General features: G+C 34.9%; 1 protein-coding gene across 1 annotated transcript; it reads left to right on the forward strand.

Annotated features, from left to right (window-relative positions):
- The first annotated feature begins 14,094 nt into the window (after positions 1-14,094).
- Positions 14,095-18,617, forward strand: Mpc1 (mitochondrial pyruvate carrier). The gene is made up of 5 exons (XM_089230992.1): positions 14,095-14,188; positions 15,134-15,149; positions 16,250-16,330; positions 16,611-16,743; positions 18,427-18,617. Exons 3-5 carry the CDS (start codon positions 16,321-16,323, stop codon positions 18,461-18,463), a joined length of 180 nt encoding a protein of 59 aa, XP_089087118.1. The 5' UTR covers positions 14,095-14,188; positions 15,134-15,149; positions 16,250-16,320; the 3' UTR covers positions 18,464-18,617.
- The last annotated feature ends 3,907 nt before the right edge of the window (positions 18,618-22,524 follow it).

Raw genomic sequence — 22,524 nt, forward strand, 5'->3', positions numbered from 1 at the left:
TTTGAAATAAATGGGAGAAAAAAAAATCACACATTGAAATCAAGACAAAACTTCCTCTAAAATGACTCTGTTAGATCGATTCATAATTAGTTCGAGTTAAGTGGTTTAAAATGGCCCTTTACTCAAAAAGTCGTTGCTAAAGGTAATAAAGTACCAGTGTATACATATGTACGTTTTTCTTCTCTAGTGAAATAGAGGAGAGAGAGAAGACACAGCGATGAGGAGGACGCACACATCGCTCTCGTGCGGTGCATGCGCCGTTTCCATGGGAGAGGAACACCCAAAACACATTATACTTTACCTGTGAGGTGTCGCCGGGGTCACGTGGTCTCGGAACTCGTGATCTCGCTGTAGCCGTCAGAAAGATTTGCGATTGCGACTGAAAGGAAAAATTGAAAGAACAAAAGAAAAGACAAATATATATCATGTGAAGGAGGTTAAAAGATAAAAAATTAGGGGGACGTGGTGTATCATCATATAATTGACTTGTCCGAAATCCTTTTCCGTATGTGAATATCACTACTGTGCTAGTATCTCAGCCTGGAGTTCATTACTATGAAGGGGAATGCCATTACTTCCTTCTGTTTTATTATTATTACTGTACTGTAAAGAAAAAATAATCATTTTTCCCTTTTTTTTTTAATGTAAAAAAAATTGATTGATCTTGTAATCAGCCGGCTATATTCTTCAGTAACCATAGTAGATCACTTTTACAGTTCGTGATGAACGACAAGCGGAAAAGTAACTATCTATACTGCAGGGTTGAGAGCAAGAGAAAGTATTCGAGAATAATTCTATACCCTTGAAATGCGTAGGAGACTCGCATAGAAATTCATATAAAATTTATGATTTTCTTTCGCAAATACGAGAACCAGATATCCAATCAAGATGTGAAAAAAATTTCGTTGCTCAGAGATTTGTTGTTATATTGGTTTGAGTGGTGGGGCGCCAATCAAGTCTGAGCTATTGTATCAGCTCGTACACAGATACCGCAAGGGGTATGTGGGGGGTATACCGTGGGGGGAGGGTGCTTAAGACGCTTGAATAACCTTCTAGAAACTTCATCAGGTAGGTTGAGCCCCCCCCCACTCCACCCAGTCATCCATAACTAAGCAATCCATTACACAATTAACTCATGTATATTCTAAAAACAATGATACAGGGTGTCCGAAAGGAATAGAGGTTCTACGGTTGATTCTAAAGCTAAAACGAAATACACATGTATTAATATGGTGGCCAGAGAAACCAGGAAAAATCTCGAATTTCGTTGATGAAAGCCGAGACATTTTTAAAAATCTTTCTCCGAGGGAATTACAGTAACGAATTGCCGTCAATATCTAAAATTGTCTATTGGCGATAGAACCTGGCATTGTCAACCGTGAAAGAGGGGGAGATTGACAAATTCAGGCTGAATAAGATCTGATACACAGTCGAATTCCGTTATAGCGAACGCTAAGAGACCGGAGGAATCACTTCGTTAAAACGAAATTTTGTTATAAACGAATTCCAGATTACCTAGCATTGTCCCTATGTAAACTTATTTGGAGGATTAGAAAAGTGTTCGTTAAAATGAAATTTTCGCTATAACGGTATTCGTTAAAATGGGATTCAACTGTATGTGGCCTCCATAGATAAGATCTTATGATATGAAGATGAAGAATGATCGGTAAAAATAAGAATGCACCCAAGATGAATAGAGTGGATCCTCCTGTTAACGGACACTTTTCTGTTCCCCCGATCCCGTGGAATAGGGCTTCAATGTATTTCACTCCCCGTTAGCAGACACTTTCGATAGCGGACAGTAAAATCAGGCAACCTATAATTTTGTTCTAATATTGTTCTTTATTAGTTTTTTGTCACAAACCGAGAACTCATGATATCAAGCCGGTAAATATGACAAATCGTCAATTAATTACTTACCAACTGAACATAAGACTGTTGCCCAGGATGATGAACTCGAATGGTATTCTTGGTTTTGTTTGTTGATCCATGTGAAGAAAGCCAACATTACATTAATAATAATGTTGTTATTAATGTTTTCATCTTCTTCACACTTATTTTGATTTAATTTTTATTGAAAAATTATATGTAGTGCAAGTATCATGTACGGGTAAAAATAAGTGGTTTAATGAAGAAAGGTCATAAATTTTTCCTTATACATGTACAGTATTATATCAGACTTTCCAACATTATTTGGAAATCATGCATAACCGCCGGTAAAAGTGATGAATGAAGTGAAATTTAATCAAATTTTTTTATCGAGACGATTGGTTATTATGCATACTCACCGGCGTATTACTTTTACAGTAACATTTTATGACAAACTTTTTGGTCCTATGGTAGTCCGTTATTGAGAGGTTCTACTGTAATAAACAGTTAAAGGGAAATTCAAAACTAAAATTTTTACGTGGCTTTCAATCACAGCAATTTCAGTTAGTAAAATTTGTGTCTCTCTTTATCGTACTTAAAGAAAGGTACTCAATAACATTTGGATGAGTATTCATCCAAATGCTTTATTTTCGACACTTTTCAGGTTTTCACGTTTTTTTTCAAAATCTTGAAATATTTTTAAACATATTTTAACACGTGAAATTAAAAATGTATACCACCATTGATGTTTCGGCGAATATTCATGCAAATATTACATGGTAAATTCTTCCAGTATAATTGTACTTGATATTAATAAATAGCCTAGAAGTACTAATTTTATATAAACGGCATGTTCTTCATCAGAGGCAGTATGAAAACTTTTATTCATTCTTTTTTTCTATACCTATCATTTTTGTAACAAGGTTTCAACACCACAGCGAATTTTTTTATCTCTTTGTGATGATCATTTTTCATATTTTATTTCAAATTCGGAATCAATTGCAGAATTTCCATTCCTTTTGGACATTCCATGAAACAAACACACAATAATATTCAATAAAATTTCAAACTTCGCCTAGAAAAAGTGAAGCAAAATTAAATTAAGTTCTTATAATCAAAACTGGTCTTTTTGTAAAATAAACTTGATTGTACTCACAAAAACATGTCGTGTCATGTTTGCATATGGAGGGTTGAGAATCAAAGCGGGTTTCGGATCCAGGGAAATACGTTGCGGGGGGGAGGGGGGGCGATTGATTGTGTAGGGTGGATAGTCTCGTATTTTACGGACACACAAATTTTTTCCCCACATTATTCAGCTCTTGGGAAGGGCGATCGCCCCACTATGGATCCGCACCTGAAACACAGTGGTGTAAGTCTTAGTGTGTAATGCTTAGTGTAATTAGTGTAATGCTTGATATGTGTAATGCTGCCATCTGCCATCGATGGCAGCACTACATATAACAAGCATTACACAGAAACACACTTCGCTGTAGGTTCACGACACGTACACGCACATTCTAACATGCACCAATTCGTTAAAAGTTCCGCAGAGGAATATGGACGAGGTGCATGTGTGGTGTAGTAGTAGTAGTAATCTAAGTCACTGGAGTATATAAGTCACTTTTCATAAAAAAAAACTTTCCTAAAAGCTTCCAATATGAGTTTTCCTTGAAATGATTTTTTTTGCTTTTGAAACACTTTAGTCTCTGAAGCGTCTTATAAGCAAAAAAACATTTCAAAAAAGACATTTTTTGGGAGCTTTCAGGAAATTTTGTTATAAAAGATGCACTCCCCAGTGACTTAAACTACGTCAAAAACAAGTTCTTTGCCTACCTAGCCTAGAGTGACCACCGATAGATGGCACCTTCACGTCCTACCCAACTCCACTGGTTGGAAATTGTCATGTGGCGATATATGACAGGGGTTGGTGTGCGGTAAAGTACTGGCTTAAACCACTTTGATTCTCAACCCCCTCATATATATATATGTTTTTCTTTATCCATGTACTAGCTATAATACCCGGCGCTGCCCGAGTTTTCTTCAATTAGGCTTTTTGGATGAAGACGTAGACCAGAATGGAATTTTAAGCCGATTCCCATCCTATTTGGGACTACTGTCGGCAATGGATGAAGCATACTTTCTTTGAGGGGGACATATAAGCCGGGTCCCAGTTAACCAATATGGTGACTGACTTCCTGCGCGACTCATGAAAGAAGCAAATCTAGATTTAAAGAAACGTGTAGAAAAAACTGAATATATATTTTTCCCCTTTTTTAAGGGGTGCTAGGTATTTCGATTTCCCGCAACCTTGAACTTCAAGTTACCCATCTGCCTATTTCTCCTTCAAAAAATGCTTAATTAAAGCTGTGGAATTTCTTTGATGTACTTTACGGGCCCATAATTAATTTCAAAACATCCTAAACTATATGAACAAGGGCGTAGCGGGGGGGGGACATGGGGGTCTGGTCCCCCCCCCCCGAAATGTGAGAAAATGACCGAAAAAAGGGAAAAAGATGGCCAAATCCATTGTTCTGTCACTTTGGTCCCCCCCCCCCGAACGAAATTTCTGGCTACGCCCCTGTATATGAATTATGTATTTAAATATTAAAAGACAATAAAGACATTAATTTTTAATTTTTGAGAAGATATACATAAAAAGTTGAAATCAATGTTATTGTGCACGAATATCCAACTCAAAAGTATGTCTGGCTAATTACTTCATATTTAATGAAGGGGCTTCGTATATCTCTAAGCGAATTCAATATTTCAAAAATCGAGAATTCAATACAATTTTCAAAATTATTGATGTGGCGGAAAATAAATCAGTAATTTCAACACTGATTTCTATGAGGAATCATCCTTTGCCTTACCCTCAAAGTGATTCTGATGATGATTCTGACGTCTGTTCAAAAAGCCTCATTACTGAGAGGATTGAAAAAGTGGCAAACCATTATAAATATATATACTGGATGTTTAATTGAAACTTGATCAGCCCGCACGAATTCAAACACGGTCATCGAGCATTCTCTGTGCTTCGAGGAGCACCATGGTGCTCCTAAGCAACAGGTTGAAGATGTTGATGCATAGTTTTTTTACGTACTTTTTTTTACAAAGCAAGAGAAAGAGGGAGAGATCCTCTTTTTGGGGCCGTTCAAGTATTACGTCATCATCGATGGGGGGAGGTGGTTTCCGATTTGCTGACTTTTGATGACAAGGGGGGAGGGGGGGGTTGGATAATGTTTACGTCATCAACCACCCTTTATGAAAATATGAAATATTTTTAATGGCATCTTCCTGGCCAAAAACGGGAAAAACCTTTCGATAGTTTGTGGGCACTTGAAGTTACATTTCCCCTATTGATAAGTGCCCTACAAAGTAACTTTAATGATCTCTAAATGTTTCGCGGATCTAAGTGATCTGAAAATGTGTCCGGGCCGCTTAAGTGCTCTGGAACTGCGCCACGCACAACCTAAATAATCTGAGAATGCGTCGCAGGTAATTTGAGTGATGTAGAATCGCAGTGGGGGGGGGGGGGAGGCACTTAAGTGCTCTAAAACTACGTCACATGTCACTCAAGGAATCTCTAAATGTGCCACGGGCCGCTTAAATGTTCTGGAATTGTACCACGGGACACTGAAGCTATCTGTAAATGTGCCGCTTAGTTCATTTTTCCAAAATAGGTTTGAAGAGGGCAGACCGCATAAGATAACCCCCAGGGTCATATTTGGTCCGCGGCCCAAGAACCTTTATGTGATTTATCATTATCTGGCTTAGAGGGTGGGTCGCAATGAATTTTTTAAAGATAAATTTTGGGTTCATAGCCTTCAAATAACATTGAAATTAACAGAAATTGATTATAATAATATATAAAGGTATTTTCTTCCGAAATTTCAATTAAAAAAAATTTTTTTTTTTTGCATTAAAAAAACAAATTTTTGATCGTGGGAAGGGACACGAGCCCTCTTATGCCCGCCCCCCCCCTCGTGTACGTCTCTGAACCCACCAATATGCGTTAGGATTCAGAGGGGCAGTACTGATGACGAAATTTTGTTGACAAGGGGGAAGGGGGTCAGCGTTTTGCTTACTTTTCCTGACAAGGTCAAAAATGGCTAAAAAAATTTCTTACGTAATACTTGAACGGCCCCTTTCATTTAGAAAAATACCAGAAATAGAAAATCCCAAACCCGTTAAAATAAGGGATATCGCCAATTGTCAACACAAAAGTTGCTGAATGAGAGCAAATCACTATCAACTAACAGCTAAAATTTCTTATTGGCGTGATATAAAAAGCTACAACAAATCTGAAGTGAATAATTACGTATTTTACTGGAAAAAAAATGTTTCATGTGATGAAAATGTATGATATAAATACAGTCAACTCTCGGTTTACGAACAACTCAAAACGATTCGGTTTACGAACACACAAGCTGGCAAAAAGCAATCCTTACAAACATTAAAACGGACTAAATCCTGGAAAAGCATATTTTACATGTCTGTGGCCACATGTCGATTTTTTTTTATTTGACAGAGGAGTTGATTGAATAATTATATTTTATTGGAGTACAGCTTCCACCCCTTTCCCTAAAAATATGACTCCCGTCCTCCATCCCATGGGGCAGCAGGTCATAAAATTTAATACGCTCCACTCCAAAGAATGTTTTCAAAGATGCTTGTTGCAAAGCAGTTGGTATACAATTAACTAACACTCAAAGAATTATAAAAATATTATATTTTAATACCCTACATTACATAGTTCTTATTGACAATGCTTGGCAACAGGAGCGTAGCCAGAAATTTCGTTCGGGGGGAGGACCACTTTCATTTTGGGGGGGGGACCAAAGTGACAGAACAATGGATTTGGCCATCTTTTTCCCTTTTTTCGGTCATTTTCTCACATTTCGGGGGGGGGGGGCCAGGCCCCCAAGTCCCCCCCCCCCCCGCTACGCCCTTGCTTGGCAACAAGTGTCTTACAGAACCAATTTAGATGGCACAAAATTTCAGGGCTTCGTCGCTAAGTCATAATTTACCCTGTCATAATTTTCATTTCATCTATTTCATACATATGGTTATTTTCTTAGTGTCAAGTTTAATGATTTCTATTGGTTTCAACGTTATGCACAGGAGCTGTTGTAAAAATTCACACAAAAAGTCCCAGGAACGGATTAATTTATTTTACATTGATTCTTTTGAGAGAAATTACTTCGATTTGCGAGCAATTCGGGTTACGAACACTTCGGGAACGAATCAAGTCTGTAAAGGTTGACTGTATTCGTTTTTGCAACTTGTAGGAATTGCAAATTATCTCTATCGATGATTTTATGAATTCGTTTATTTTGTTGAAAAAACTGGACAAAAAACGAGGCATTTTTTATCGAGAATGCAAAATTGCCAAAAACACGTGAATGGCTCGTAAAATAAGGGCCATATTAAATTTTAATTTTTAAGGAAATCGAAGATTTTACCTATTTTCTAACCTTAGTAATTACATTATGGTAATTATGCAGGGCCCGAACTAGAGGTGGGCAACTTTCTTTCTTTCAAACCGAGCACAACTCAGGTCTACCACCATCTATGGGCGATTTCCTATCTGGTTAGTTGTGCCGGAAGTGCAACTGTGTGTATACCTGCCTGTCTGAGTGCGTATGTAGTGTTGTTTGATTTTTCAGTGCTGCCATCTATAGGGAGGGGCAACCGCCCCGGGTGGCAAAATTCAGGGAGGTAGGAAATTAAAGCACCGCTGAAAAATTATCAAATTTTAAAGTGGTGGGAGTGGCGAAACGACATGAAAATCCTAGTTCCGGCCCTGTAATTATGGCTAAAAATAAAAGTTTTCATCTCAGATATTTGTCATGCTTAACATTTTCCTTTTTTTTTTTCATGAACTACATTTTAATCCACTGCGATTTGTCGTAACGTTTCATTTCCCATCATTTGGTGATTTTTAAGTCATTTTGATCACATGATTAGCGGATTTTGTTTACCTTTGGCATCACTTTTTGTGACAATTGGCGATTACTGTATATTTCGCGAGGATATATTGGCAGCAAACATACGTACACATACATATATATATGTATGTATATATATATATGTATGTATTAATTTTATATATATACCACTGCAAAATTAATTAAAAGTCTAAAACTCCGAAATAGTCTGTATAATTTGTTTGTTAGTAGCAAGTATTTCTGTATGTTTTCGTCTGCTTTATCCTCTCCAGTGCCTACTTGATAAAACGATTAAGTGACATCTTGCTCAAGGTAACATTGTTCGAAGAGAAGAGCGTTTCTCGATTTATTTCTCCTTTCCATGATCAATTTTCATGAAATCATGAGATAAATCTTTCGAATTAGTAAATCAATTGTGTTATTTATTTTCAGCATTCATTGAACAACTTCGAACAGTTTATCTCATGAGCATTTTTGAAGCTCCCGCAAATGTATATTGATTGGTGTTTATGTGTCTTGCAATTAAATATTTTAATTTTGCTTCGAATTCCCATATGGTGTGCTATTTTTACATCTAAAGAGCACAGTGGTGTCATATCATGTTAATGTTCAACATGGGAAACTCTCAAAATTTCAGTTTTTATTTATTATTTATTCATGTTATGTAAAAGCATATAACTATTGCCGTTTTTGAGTTCATTATACCTGATTCGAGTTTTATACCTGTTTTTGAGATCAGCATCATGTGTAGAATTTTTCGACTTAAAGGTGTGAGAGAGTGGAAATTTTATTAATCGAACAAGTTTTTATTTTTTTCTAAAATTGGCTTTCAGCTATTTAACACCATGTTGCAAATAGAGGCACAATAGAAATAGTAACAAGATGATAGCAAAGCACATTGCTACAGTGGCGTTGGAACCGAGGGTGTATGGTTGCTCTAGTGGGGCATTCATGATGTTTGTTCTTCCCCCCCCCCCCACGAAGGTAAGAAGGAGAAAAATCATGAAGCACCCACAGAAATGTAAAGAATGGGTCTGAGCACCCCCAGAAGTGATTCAGAAATCAAAATTTGTTATATATAGCACAAGACGAGCATCCACAGGCTCGAAACACTTCCAATGCCCCTGCATTGCCACCTCCACTGCTTATCATGCCAATTTTTAAGCAAGAAATTAAAATAATTTTAGAACGGTGTCATTCAGAACTACCTATAAATTTGCATCCTGGTCTCAAGGTCTGAACTACAGGGCAGCAAAATAAGACAATTGACCAAATCGATATTTTAAGGAGAGAGAAAATTTCACTGTTTGAAAATGGAGTATAGCAATAGAATCGAAGAAGTGAGTATCATAGGGTAGGGCTAAATCATTGAAATAATTGTTGTATTTTGCTATTTATTAAAGTGGGCCAGATGCTGTTTTTATAAATATTTATTTACCATTTGTATAGCAGTGAAAATTATGTGACAATACCATCTGTGATGATAATTGCATATACATTAAAACTTGTCTACAACGATACTGTAGGGACCTAAGAAAAATATTGTATGTATTGCAGTTTGAGCATTTACTCATCCAATATTTGTGAAGTATAATATGTGCATGTAATATAATACATTATACGAAGTTGTATAACGTAAAATATAACATAATGTTGACAAATTAAGAATAAAATTTTAGATGAAATAAGACGACAAAAAAAAAAAACACAACTTCTACATGACTGGAAAAAGTTGAAAAAAGGTAATGGTTTAGGAAACGAAGAAATGTTTGCAGTTGTAGTTCTAATCCCTACTGCTTCAACTAAGTTTACGACTGGTTTCTCGAAGGGCCGCCCTTATGAGAAGTGGGAAGCCTGGTGTATGAAAATATTTTTGGGGCTCCTCAGCTCAAATTTTGTCTTGGGAGAGGGGGGTCAGCATCTCCAATGATTCGTGCATTGTCACAGAATATGCAAAGGAAAATGCTAAACAATATCTACTCGCCAATGAAAATTTGGAATTAATCAAAGGGAAAAATCCCAGAATTTATGAAAGTTTAGAATTAGTGAGGGAGAAAAACAGTATCAAGAACGATGGAAAATTCAGAATTAACAAGAAAAAAATCCTAAAATTTAAAATATATTTGATATATGTACAGGGCAAGCAAAAAGTCTGTAAAAACTTTAAAAATTCATAAAAACAGGAAAAGTAACTGAAATAAAAGTAGTTTGCAGGGCCAGCATCGCTAGGTCACAGGAATTTTTTTTTAAGACAGGAAAAAATAACTAAAAAACAGCCGATAGGTGGCGCTGACATACACAAGTCAAATAAATATGATACGCAAATAACAAACAGAATGCCCCAAATTGTTTATTACAGCAGTATGTGTTCCACATGAGCACCACAGGGAATAACACATTGCAGGCGAGTCACAAATCCAGCAACAGCAGATTGCAGCAGGTCTGGATGTATAAATGACACCTCTCTCTGGATCGCATCTTTCAGTTCCGACAGATTGGATGGACTGGATAGATACACCCGGGATTTCAAATATCCCCATAACCAGAAGTCTGTCTGTGTCAAATCTGGATACCGAAGAGGCCATGGGAACTTGCAACGCCTGCTGATGATTTTGTCTTCCCCGAACGTCTGTATCAGGACTGTCTTGACTGGAGTAACAGTGTGACTAGTTATTCCATCTTGCATAAACGTGACAGTAGAAAGCATCTCTTTCAATTAAACATGGCACAACCTCTCGCAGAAGCGTTAAATAACGCTCATTCAAGGTAGCCATTTTCCACTTATTTACTGGGCACTGCATGTCAAAGAAGGGTTCTATGATGACCGAACCTGTGAACCCACACTGCACAGTCACTTTTGGGGAATGCAGTGGTTACTGCGTGGATTGGACGCTGCCCAGATGCGGCTGTTATGGGGGATTAACGTCGCCCTGAAGCGAAAAATGAACTTCATCTGTCCACAAGATGTTAAAGACCCAGGTGGGATTATGTTTCATTTTGGAGAAAGCGCAACTCGCAAATACTTTCCTCTGGACGTATCCGCTGATAGAAGTTCATGGCACAACTGGAATCTGTATGGGTACCGATCAAGGATTCCATAAAGAATATCGCATACTGAGGATGGTTGTAAGCCCAAGCGTCTGGCAGTTTCACGAGCACTGCTGGTCCCTGCAGCTGATTTGCATGCTAAGGCTTCTTTTTTGGCTGCAACACGCGATGAACGTGCCTTCATTAAGCATGGTTGTCTGGCTTTTACACAATTCTTCAGTGTTCCAGTTTCCTCAAACCGCTGAACAAGCTTTATGAGGCCTGCCGCTGTTAAAGGCCCTTTTCTAGTCCTCACATTCTTCTGAACTCTGAATATATGCAAGGCAATGGTCGCTGATTCCTGCTTCATGTAAAACAACTTCACAAACAAAACTTTATCCTTCGCACCCAGCATCCTTGTTCACATACACAGTTTACAATGGCGAACTGGTTCTGGATTAGGAGCGCAAGTTCTTATAACCTTTTAATTTGCGTATTTCCACCAAATTTGCTCGTACCAGCGCCATTTATCTGCTGTTTTTGAGGTTTTTCCAGTCTTAAAAAAATTTATGGGGCCTAGCAATGCTAACCCTTCAAACCATTTTTTTTTTCGGTTGTTTTTCCAGTTTTTATGAATTTTTAAAGTTTCTAGTCTTTATGTCCACCCTTTTAATTTTTTTTTTCTGTTACTGTAATCACTGGGCCCAATACAACTGCACCTGTCATTATTCTTGTAAGCTTCAGACCACTATCACACACTCCGAAGGGTGGCTCTGATTTCTCCATACAAGTGACAACACTTTGCAGCCAGTTTTGGGTTCAACAGTGCTCACCCTAAAGCAGAGGCAACCATCTGTTTGCCTCTCCCCCATTTCCCCTGAAATCATTTCCTATCGCTCATGTGCTGCAACCTTTTGTTATCTCGCATTCTGGACCACGGGGTGTCGTTTTCCCAAGATAAAATCTCGAGATATAATGTACTACCAGCTTCCTAAAAAAGTTAAATTATCATTATAGACAGGTGCATCTAAAAAGTGGTTATCACTTTGTTGGTATGTTTTAAATACATTGAGTACATGGGAATTCCACTCAGGACCAAGGAAAATACAGTTGAATCCTGTTTCAATGAATACCGTTATCGCAAAAAGAAATCTCGTTTTAGTTAATACTTTTCTAATTCTACGGAGGAGTTTACATAGGAACAATGCAAAAACCTGGAATTCTTTTATGACAAAATTTCATTACAACGAAGTGATTTTTCCGGTCTCTTGAAGTTCATTATAATGGGATTTAACTGCATCGTTATAGACAGTTTCGTTACACACAGATTTCACTGTATAATGATATTACTCTCTGATACCAATACACTTTTCATAGTGTTAATATATTCCATCTAAATCTCTCTGGCGTGGGCAGAGATGGGGGCAGTGTGCTCCATACCCCTACTCCCAGCATCATTGACAGCCGGTATATGCATACATATCAATTGACATCATCATGCCATACAGCCTTTCATATCTACCTCTGCCTATACTCTCTGGTCCCTTGAGTATCGTTATATAAGAGCACATCAGTGAAATTTTTCTTTTGCTGATGATAAAAAATTGCGGTGGAAAATATTCATCAACAAAAAACAAAGATACATTTTATTTCATTTTTGTGCATTTTAAAATTTGTGTGATTTTGTTATTAATGCTTATTTATTTATATTTTTGTAGCTTTCAAAATGGCCAGCAGGTTTCTTAAGCGAGGTATGGACCACTTGAAGAGCAAGGAATTTCGAGACTATCTATGCAGGTGAAAAACATTTGAAGCTTCATTTTATCCATAAAGGTTTCTTCCCTTTTGTGGTTGCAAAAAGCTAGGTTTAGATGCTGCTGGGGGGAAAAACACATGAAACTTTTTGAAAGTTTAATGAGCATAAAGATTTCTGAACCAGAGGTGGATTAAAGTCGGTTGAGGTCCTGGATGCAAAAGGAAATATTGGGCTCCTTTTTTGAAAAAAGTATAAAAGTATAATTTGAAAAAAGTATAAAGTTTGGATTTTTTGGGACCCCCACCCCCTTTCAAAGTCAGCTTCCCGAATATTCACCTGCTGCATCCGCCAATAAATCCACCTCTGTTCCCAGTTACAATGATACATCAGCTAATGAATATAATTCATTCTGGATTCATGTATGTTAACTGAAATTTTCATTTTTCAATAAAAAGTCTCACCAAAGAGAGCAACAGGCCTACAACGATGCACTTATTCAATCATTGTACTTCACTCATAGTTAGAAAAACTGATAACAGATGATGGCACTACACATAATAAGCATTACACAAAAACAAACTTCACGTCAGGTTCACTACATGTACATGCACATTCCAACATGTACCAATTCATTAGAAGTTCTGTAGAGGAATGTGGATGAAGTGTATGTGTGGTTTAGTGGTAGTAGCTGAGGAAAAAAACAGGATCCATATTTTCTTGATCTGGAATGAAAGGAATATCATGCACCAATTTGTTAGAAATTCCACAGAGGAATGTGGACGAGGTGCATGTGAGGTTTAGTGGTAGTAGCCGAAACATGGTTCCCATATGTTTCTATGGTGAATCATTTCATTCATTCCAGGTACTGCCAGAAATGTAAAGATAAGTTTTTTTAAATACCAAGTCACACTTTAAAAAAAGACAAAAAATTGATCTAAGGCTAGAATGAACAGCTTCAAAATCGGATAAATTAGAATTTGCAGGAAGTTAAGGTATTAAAGTTTTTTTTAATTTACACCTTAATTTTCACACAACCAACAGTTTGTAGGTGTTCCCATCCATTTGTAATTTGGTGTTTGATACATGCAGATGGAAAAGTCAGTTTGATGCTGAGTCTTACACCAAAAGAATGTGTGGTCTTAAACGTGCAGTGGTTGACATGGCACTGTGGTGGGAATGAAAAAGCATAACGATTTTTTCATTCGAGATGGATGTCAAGAATTTTCCATCTATCTCAGTGTTTCCCAAAGTAGGCGATGAAACGGAATGGGGAAGGGGGGTAGATAGAAGCTGTAGTGGTCCTCAGGAGATTCTATGAATCAACATTAAATATTTTTGTATTTCTTATAGAAAATTTCATTTATCTCCACATTTCGTTTACCTATAGGGCGCTCTAAAAAAAATGCCATGTCTGATTCTAAATCAGAATCATGTCAATTATTTCTTTTTTTTAATATTGAAAGCACTATAATCTTGAATATTTTATATTGCCTTTCATGTGTTATAATCTTGTTTAATCTGTGTTTTATTTTGTTCTGGGTTTGTCGGGAAATATATGGAAATTGCCTGATTCATCAAACACAGCACAGTAAGTTCTTTTCTTTTTTTTCAGAGGAAAAGGGAAAAACTTTTCATACTTGTTTATTCTGGATTTTTATTTGAAGTTGAAACAAAAATAATGGATTCCTTCATTCATGAACTATTCCCTGGTTTTTTTCCCCAAATTTGGCAAACATACTTTTGTAAAAAATATCTGAACACTGTGGTCCTTCGTTTATAAGGGTTTCGTGAAAAATCTCCAAAAAATCATTATCTTTTCACTTTATCCAATTGCCTTAACAGGTCACAAAGTGAATCTTTGCCCTGTAGAAGCAGGGCCAACTTAGCAGTATCGTATATCTCCCTTAATGAAGCAATGCACCAAGGAACTTTACGAGTTGGACAAGATTGTGGTGGTTGGCATAGGCAGAGGACAAACAATAATGATGTCAGTTCATTCAGTTATTGATGCTGGGGAAGGACATTGTCCCTCCCGCATATCTTCACCCCCTGGTGAGACCATGTATGTAGACAGTCATGCTCAGAAGGTATTCATATAAAGCTATTATCAATCCATACAGAAATTTTAACTGTACTGATTAACCATGTGTATTGTATAGATATTAATAATACATGCATCATACACATAGGCACCAGAACTTGTGGGCCGCGACTGTTTTAACCCCCCCCCCCCAATTAACGAATATGCATTGCAACTCACCACTCCCCATCCTGCATAAGATTGAGAGTTCTCCTAAGTTCTATATCCACAAGACAACTGGCAACTTTCAGCCCCCCCCCCCCACAGTGTTTTCTTTATTTTGGCGCCTCTGATCACACGTAATATTGATTATGCTGCATATCTAATTTGATTGAGTTATGATGGATTGGTGTATTTTGCATAATTAATATTTTCATCTTCATAAAATGACTGCATTCAAATGAAAAATGTAAACTTCTCTTTTTTTTTAATTACAATTTCTTTTCTTTATAGCACTTCTGGGGTCCAGGTGAGTTTCTGACATGATGACACATTTTTTAATGATTCAAAATTTGTATAAAATATGAAGTTAAATAAGAATATTGAAGTAAAATATGAATAATATTTCAGATATCTTATTTAAATCATGTCATTTTCATAATGAAAAAGAAAAACATTAAGCAGTGTTTGAAAGCAAATGAACTAATAAATAAGTTAATAAATTAATAGGGTTCAAAACCAATAATCAATAATTTAACTAATATGCATGGGCGTACCCAGCATGGGGCAGCAGCTGCCCCAGAAGAGAAATTAAAGTGTAGTAATTGACTCACAGCACAGACGTATCAATTTAGTATCGGTGAGTTGTCCCTTTTCCCCTAGTGCAGATCCTGGGTACACCCTTGGTGATATAACATGATAAAAAAATGTTGACATGAGTTCATGTTAATAACATTTTGTATTTAAAGTTTGAAATTAAAAAGAAGTTTTAAATACTGTTTAATTAAAAATTCCAATGTCAACACAACTATATAATTTACATTTTCATCCTTATAAAATGACTAAATTTAAATGAAAAAATATATAAAATTTGCTTTTAAACACTAATTAAACAAATGCATGTCAAATGAAATTATTTTTTCATGTATGATGTGCTTTCAGAGCACCCCTACAGTTGTTGGTTTACTGTGGTTCCCAACTTTGTGGTGCTTATCTCCACATTAAAAAGTTTCGCCACAGAGAGCAACAGGTTTACAATGGTACAATCGTTCAATCATTACACTTCGCTAAATGTTAGGAAAATTGATAGTAGATGGCACGACTACACATAACAAGCATTACTCTGAAACGAACTTCCAGTTAGGTTCACAACATGTACCAATTTGTTAGACGTTCCGCAGAGGAATATGGTGGTTTTGGTGACGATAATCCTCAATCGTTCACTCAGCAATTCCTTCAATAATGAAATCTAGAGACTGATAAAGGCAGTTTTAACCCTTTGTTTAACGCATATAAAAATATTTTTATTCTAAAAATAATCATCGTACTCTTGCATTATAAATTGGTATTTATTTCACGTTCTGTATTTGCATTTTCCCTACATACATTTTACAATGTTTTTCTTGATAGTGGCTAATTGGGGAATCCCAATTGCTGCAATATCAGACATAAAAAAAGACCCAAGAATTATAAGTGGAAAAATGACCCTAGGTAAGTTGTGAGGAAATTTTTCTTTTAACAAAATGCAATTCATATGAAATAAAGCATCAAAAATGTAAAATATGATTTGTAAATTCAGTGACTAATTTACATTTTTAGTATGATCTGATGAAATAATTGTTAATTATAAAGCTGCTGTGAGACAAATTGAGGCAGTTTTTACAAATACTGAATTTTGTCTATATTTTCCCAAGTATTAATTAATGTGTAAGTATTAATAATTATATTGCTTCCTAATAAATTTTTAATTAATGATTTTTTTCTCTCTCAGCATTATGTATATATTCATTGCTCTTCATGAGATTCGCATGGAAAGTACAGCCTCGTAATTTATTACTGCTCGCCTGTCACATAACAAATGAAGCTGCTCAAATCACTCAGGGCTGCAGACTAATTAAATATGAGTAAGTTGTTAAAACTGTTATTATTAGGGATCAGACGAATAGTTATTTGGCTGAATACCAAATATTTGGTGGCCGAATATCAATTTTCTTATAATTTATTACTTGGCACACTACTGACAATCAAAGTTAATGATATATGTATATTGTATTTTAATATTATTTGCAGAGTATTTTTTTTTCTAATGCTTGTTGCAATTTTACATTCAATTTAAAAAAAAAACCAACCATAATTTACTCTTAACTATTAATGCATCATAAAATTTAAAACTTATTTTCCTATTTTTGCTCTCTAGATGGTCTTTGTCCCTGTTGCCTCTTTCAGTAGCTCAATACTTATGTTCTCTAGGTAAAATCTTTCAGTTAGTGAACTTGTGTATAATTCACTTCCACCTTATTGCAGAAGGATTCTATTTTTAGTTTCATGTTTTCCTTGTCCTAGAAATTCTTTCTCGCCTGACATAACATGTTTCATGTACACCACAAAATAAAATATAATCAGTAAATTTTTAATTTATGACAAAAAAATTCAATACATATAATTTTTGAAAATTAGTTTGATGTACTTAGATTTGCACAAATATTTGACTGAACCGAATATTTGGCAAAAGGGATGACCACTTTTAAAACCACAGTGCAAAATGTGTAAATTACAACCTCCAATGTAAATAAGGTGAACCAAATTGTTCTACTGCATTGCCATCTCTTTTTTAAAGGGATTTGTTCACATTTTACTGTTCAATGCCAGTGTAATCATTTTTGAAAAATGAAGCGCTTTCATTTCTAACTCTTTGCTGAGCATTGTAAACATTGTTTGTCTTGGCATGCCCTAACAATACAGAAGACAATTGAATGCTATTGGGTAGCATCAGAATCATCAAACCTAGAATAGGCCTATACGTATCCAACTGCTTTGTTAGGCAAATGCACCATAATTTTGAATGAAGAATGTTAGTTACTGTCCAAGACCAATGAAAAGTAAATATAAAATTATTTTCTCAGTATTATATATGTATAAAACATTCCATGAATCTGCAACTTAACTGAAACTTCAAATGAGGAAAAATGCTCTCCTTGCTTGAATCACTCATAATATAGGATATCCTTTTATTAATATGTTTTACATGTTTGAATAAATAGTTGTTTTTTTATACATTATAAACTATTTTATTTTTCATAATTATCAGTAAAATTTATATATGAGGATTGTTTCATAAGTAAGATGAAAAAGGGTGTTTAAAAAATTTTTTATTTCATTAGATTTATTATTTAAATTTTATTTAGATTGACAAATTAAAATTTAATTTTAATTAGAATTTCTGTTATACTTAGCACTGTATGTAATTTTCATCCTAGCCAAAAATACCATTGAATTCAGTGTGAGCAATGAAGCAAAATTTGTGGGTTCATTGAGATTTCATTTTGCTAGTTATTTCAAAACTGTTCTTGAGTGTAATTAATTTTTTTTTTCTATTACAGATATCTGAATTAATTCACAGTAACTTATCAAAAGCTGAAATTAAATTCTTTCTTCTCAATTAAATTTGAAGTTTATAGCAAAATTATAATTTTAAATGATTGGAATGGATATATATATATATATAAAGGCACACCTGAAGGATCATAATATATAAATTTTATTTCTTATATGTATATAATATTTTTTTTTCTTATTTATACTTGCAGGTACCTCAATGACCAAAAAACGAACACAGAACATTGATTTACAAAGTGGAAATTATTCCAATGCTAGAGCCAAAAAATACACTAACGTGTGGAATTTTAGAAATAATATAATTTTTTCCCCCTTGTTATTGTATGAATATCATCCTAGGTATTCATAAAACTGTAGAGAAAATAAATATCTTTATCATCTATCTTAAATGGTTTTTTTCCCTTTTGGGGAAGAATCAGATAAGTTTAGAAAAAAATAGATTATTTGTTTGATTTATGAATTTTTATTTTTGAAAAAAAAAAAACTATACAGTGCTGCTAACTTGAAAATCCACTTAAAGAAAGCTTGAATTTAACCCTTAAATTGCTCCCATTAGGAATAGACGAGCTCTGTAGACTAATGAATCATTCATTGGTGATGCAGGGAAGAAAACGTAATGGAGAAATTTTTCTCTTTTGCATATGGGAATATTTGTGTAGATTAGGGGTTAAAAAGTATGGGAGGAAGAATTTAGATAGGCTAATTTTTTTGCGTATTCATTCTGTACATGTCCTTAAATTGTTCTTGATGTGTGCGTCTCCTGTAATTTTCCAAAGGAAAGATAGGCGCTAGGATCTATCAACTTTTGTTCATCAAATGGAATTGAGTTTTAACCACTCTATGGTTAAGCCAAAAAAAACAATTTTATTACAGAAATGGATGTAAATTGGTGCTGTTAGAATACTTTTCATTGAAACAATACAGCAACACAGTAATTTAACAGTGTAAACCACTTAATTCGGATGAATTTTTTTAATTAGCTAAAATGGTTATATATTAAAAGTAAAATATAGTTTGCCTGCCAATAAACAGATGAAAATCTTGCTTAGCAAAGTTAAATAGTTATTACCTTGAATTTGATTTCTGATTCTCTGAATTAGGTTTATAAATCTCTGAACGCATATGAAATTTGATAAAGTATTGTACTTATATAGCTATATTTTGTACTGAAATAGCACTATAAGTTATTCTTAAAATACCAAATAAATTGGTACAATGGGTTTTTGACCATGTATTTGTCAATCATATTCAAATATACACAGACTGTAGAGGGTAAAGCTTTGTCTATTACACGGATGCCAGTGACGTAATACAGTCAATTCTTATTTTAACAAATTTAACGAATACCATTATTGCAAAAATCTTGTTTTAACAAAAAATTTTATAATCCCCCCCCCCCAGAAAGTTGACATAGGAATAATGTATAAGATCTGGAATTTTGTTATTACGAAGTGATTTCTCCGGTCTCTTGGAGTTCATTACAACAGGATTCGACTATATTCAACTACTATTCCAAAACTTTCATGTTTAAAATAAACAAGCATTTTTTGGTCATAGAATGTGTGTTCGTGTCATATAGCAAAGGTGGTAGAGGGTCTTTTTAGAGAGTGTGCAACAGCACTTTACCAGAAGCAAATATTTTTTTGTGGCGGATTTGCTGCAATAAGTACAATCAATCATTCGAGGGTACAGGGTATTGTAATGTGATAGGCCTTCTAGATGATGTAACTTAGATAACTAACACAAATTCTATCAAAAGTCATTATACTGCTTGATCATTATTTGGCACAGCATAACCTTGATGGTCCTTGCACCAAAAACAAAAAACTCCAGTTCAATCCAAAGGTGCATGTGCACCCTAAATGTTTGATTTCACATATCGCAATGAATCCATTGGAGAAATATATGTTTTTGAGGAAGTGCTGTTGAGACACTAAAACACCCTCTACCACCTTTCTATTGCGATTTGACAGCACATTCTATGATCAAAAATACTTGTGTGGGTGTCGTATATCACCTCTTAAAGTTTGGTCCCTGAACTTTAATCACCATGTACGTCATTTCTTTTCTTCTTCTGCAATAAAATTTCCACATTTACATCTAATTCATTCCACCCTACAAGTTAGATCAATTATTATCACTATTGGCAATTTCTCAATGATAAAAACAACATGTACAAAATATTTGTTTTTTTTAATGATTCAGTTCAGCAAAATAAGTTGAATAACCTTTAAAACAGAGATTTTCCTCATCCTTTTGCTTTGTTTTTTCATTTTTTATTAAATAGAATATTTGTTAAAATATGTTTAAAAACAAAATCCACATAATTTGAAGGAAACTGATCTACTCTTGATGGGCACACAGTCAATAATCTGTTTCAAGATAGCAATAACATTAAGAGTATTGGCATTCTTCTGTTAAAATTATGAACACATTTCTAAAAGATGGGACATTTCATCAATACACAGGTCAAAGTGAATATAAAAATATTTTTCAAAAAAAAATCGACAAAATATATATAAAACAAGTTTTTGGTTTTTTTTATCTAATCACTTCACATTTGGGAAACGGATTTGGACATGATTGTTCAACTTTTACTTAGAAGACCAAATGATGGCTTTGGATAATATAGGTAAACTTTCAATAACAACTTTTCTTATTAAAATTGTAAAATTGTTATGCGCACTCACAAATCTTATTGAACCCCAGAGCGCAAATTTTCTAAGTTGCATCTTTATTATATGCAGACTCAAAGCAGAATATATACGTTGTAACCGAACAATGTATTGTAGTAGTCATTGCATTGTAGAATAGTTGCTGTCAGCTGACTGGAAATGTTTTGCTGTAAAAATTCCCAGTGTGTGTTTCCTTTACTTTTCTTAAAATTCTTCCCAGATTGTTCAGCGACATAAGTCAGTTTTTGGCATATTCTGCTTTAATTGTATGTGCTATCACTAAAAATATTTCAACACATTGTGCACTAGTTTTTTAAGGAAAAGCTCACTCATCACATGAGCTAGGTATGAGTATAAAAACATGAATGACCGATGAACAATGTGTTAATACATGTTATAGAACAAATCAATCCTCTGTTTCTGCACCACCTCAGTGCATACTGAAACTGGATATCAAAATCTCTGTGTCTCAGAACCACAGCCAGAAACTTCTTTTGAATGAGAATAGCTGGTTTTTTTGTGAGAGGGATGCCAAAATGACGACATAATACTTAACTATGCGATTCCACATACAGTGAAAATCCTGTAACAATGACCTCTAGAACAATAATTATCTATGTAACAATATTACATAGGTACTCTGGTCCTAATGCACTTTTCATAGAGTCAATATATTACATCTATAATGATAATTCTTTTATAATGATACGTTTCTCTGGGGGGTCTCTCATATCATTTTATAAGCTTTTCACTGTATATCAGTCATTTTTAACATCTCGAACGGAGGACCAGACTTAGCCAACAAGAGAAATGATGACAATCAGCCACCGTTTCTCTCATTAAGTTATAGGATATATATCATTCTCCACATGCCAAAAGCATGAATGTGTAAATTTTCCCTTTTCTTTTTATCAACTGGTTGGATACATAATTTTGATATCTAAGTTTTATCCTAAACATAAATGTGTATCTCTATTAAAACATGTTACAAAACATTTTAGGAAAGTAACTTCCATAGAGTATTAAACATTTAAACATCATTTCCCATTCTTTTTTTCCCCCGGACATTGCACATTCATGCTTCTGACATGAAGACGATATGTGTTACTGCTGAAACCTGAAATTGGCCAATGTCTGAATTTCGGGCTTTGGCCAGCTGGTTCATAAAGTAGGTTGTGATCCCTGGACAACTTCCGAAAAAAACATGATTCGAGGGTCATCAAGTCGTATATTTTTTCATGACATATAGTTATAGCTACATTAGCTATGGCAACCCCAATCATCAAAGGAATCGGAATATCGATGTCTCACAAATCATATATATTTACTTAAACTTTTTTTCTTTTATATCATTTATTATCTTGTTTTAATATCAATTCTTTTGTGTTGTTTCTGAGCTTTGTAATTGTACTATCAGACCACTAGTAGCGCACATGGCAAGATGGGTGTACCCTTCCCCCATGAGGGATAAAGGTTATTTGATCATTTTTGTCACACCACAGCCGCCATTATTGATTCACATAAGATACAAATCATGTCACAATGTGATCACATTGGTAATGAAAAAATTGATGTGGGGCCTGCAGAATTGTCTTGCATCAAACATTGGCCGGG

Source organism: Pholcus phalangioides, unplaced genomic scaffold (genome assembly GCF_987345545.1).
Source record: "Pholcus phalangioides strain wild (caught in Gottingen) unplaced genomic scaffold, Ppha-v1.0 ptg000004l_1, whole genome shotgun sequence".
Lineage (NCBI taxonomy): Eukaryota > Metazoa > Arthropoda > Arachnida > Araneae > Pholcidae > Pholcus > Pholcus phalangioides.

Bases quoted from the DNA above. Each gene is read 5' to 3' on its own strand.
- Mpc1 (XM_089230992.1), top strand. The intron at 16,744-18,426 runs GTAAGTTGTTAA...TTATACTTGCAG, and splicing joins TGCAGACTAATTAAATATGA to GTACCTCAATGACCAAAAAA.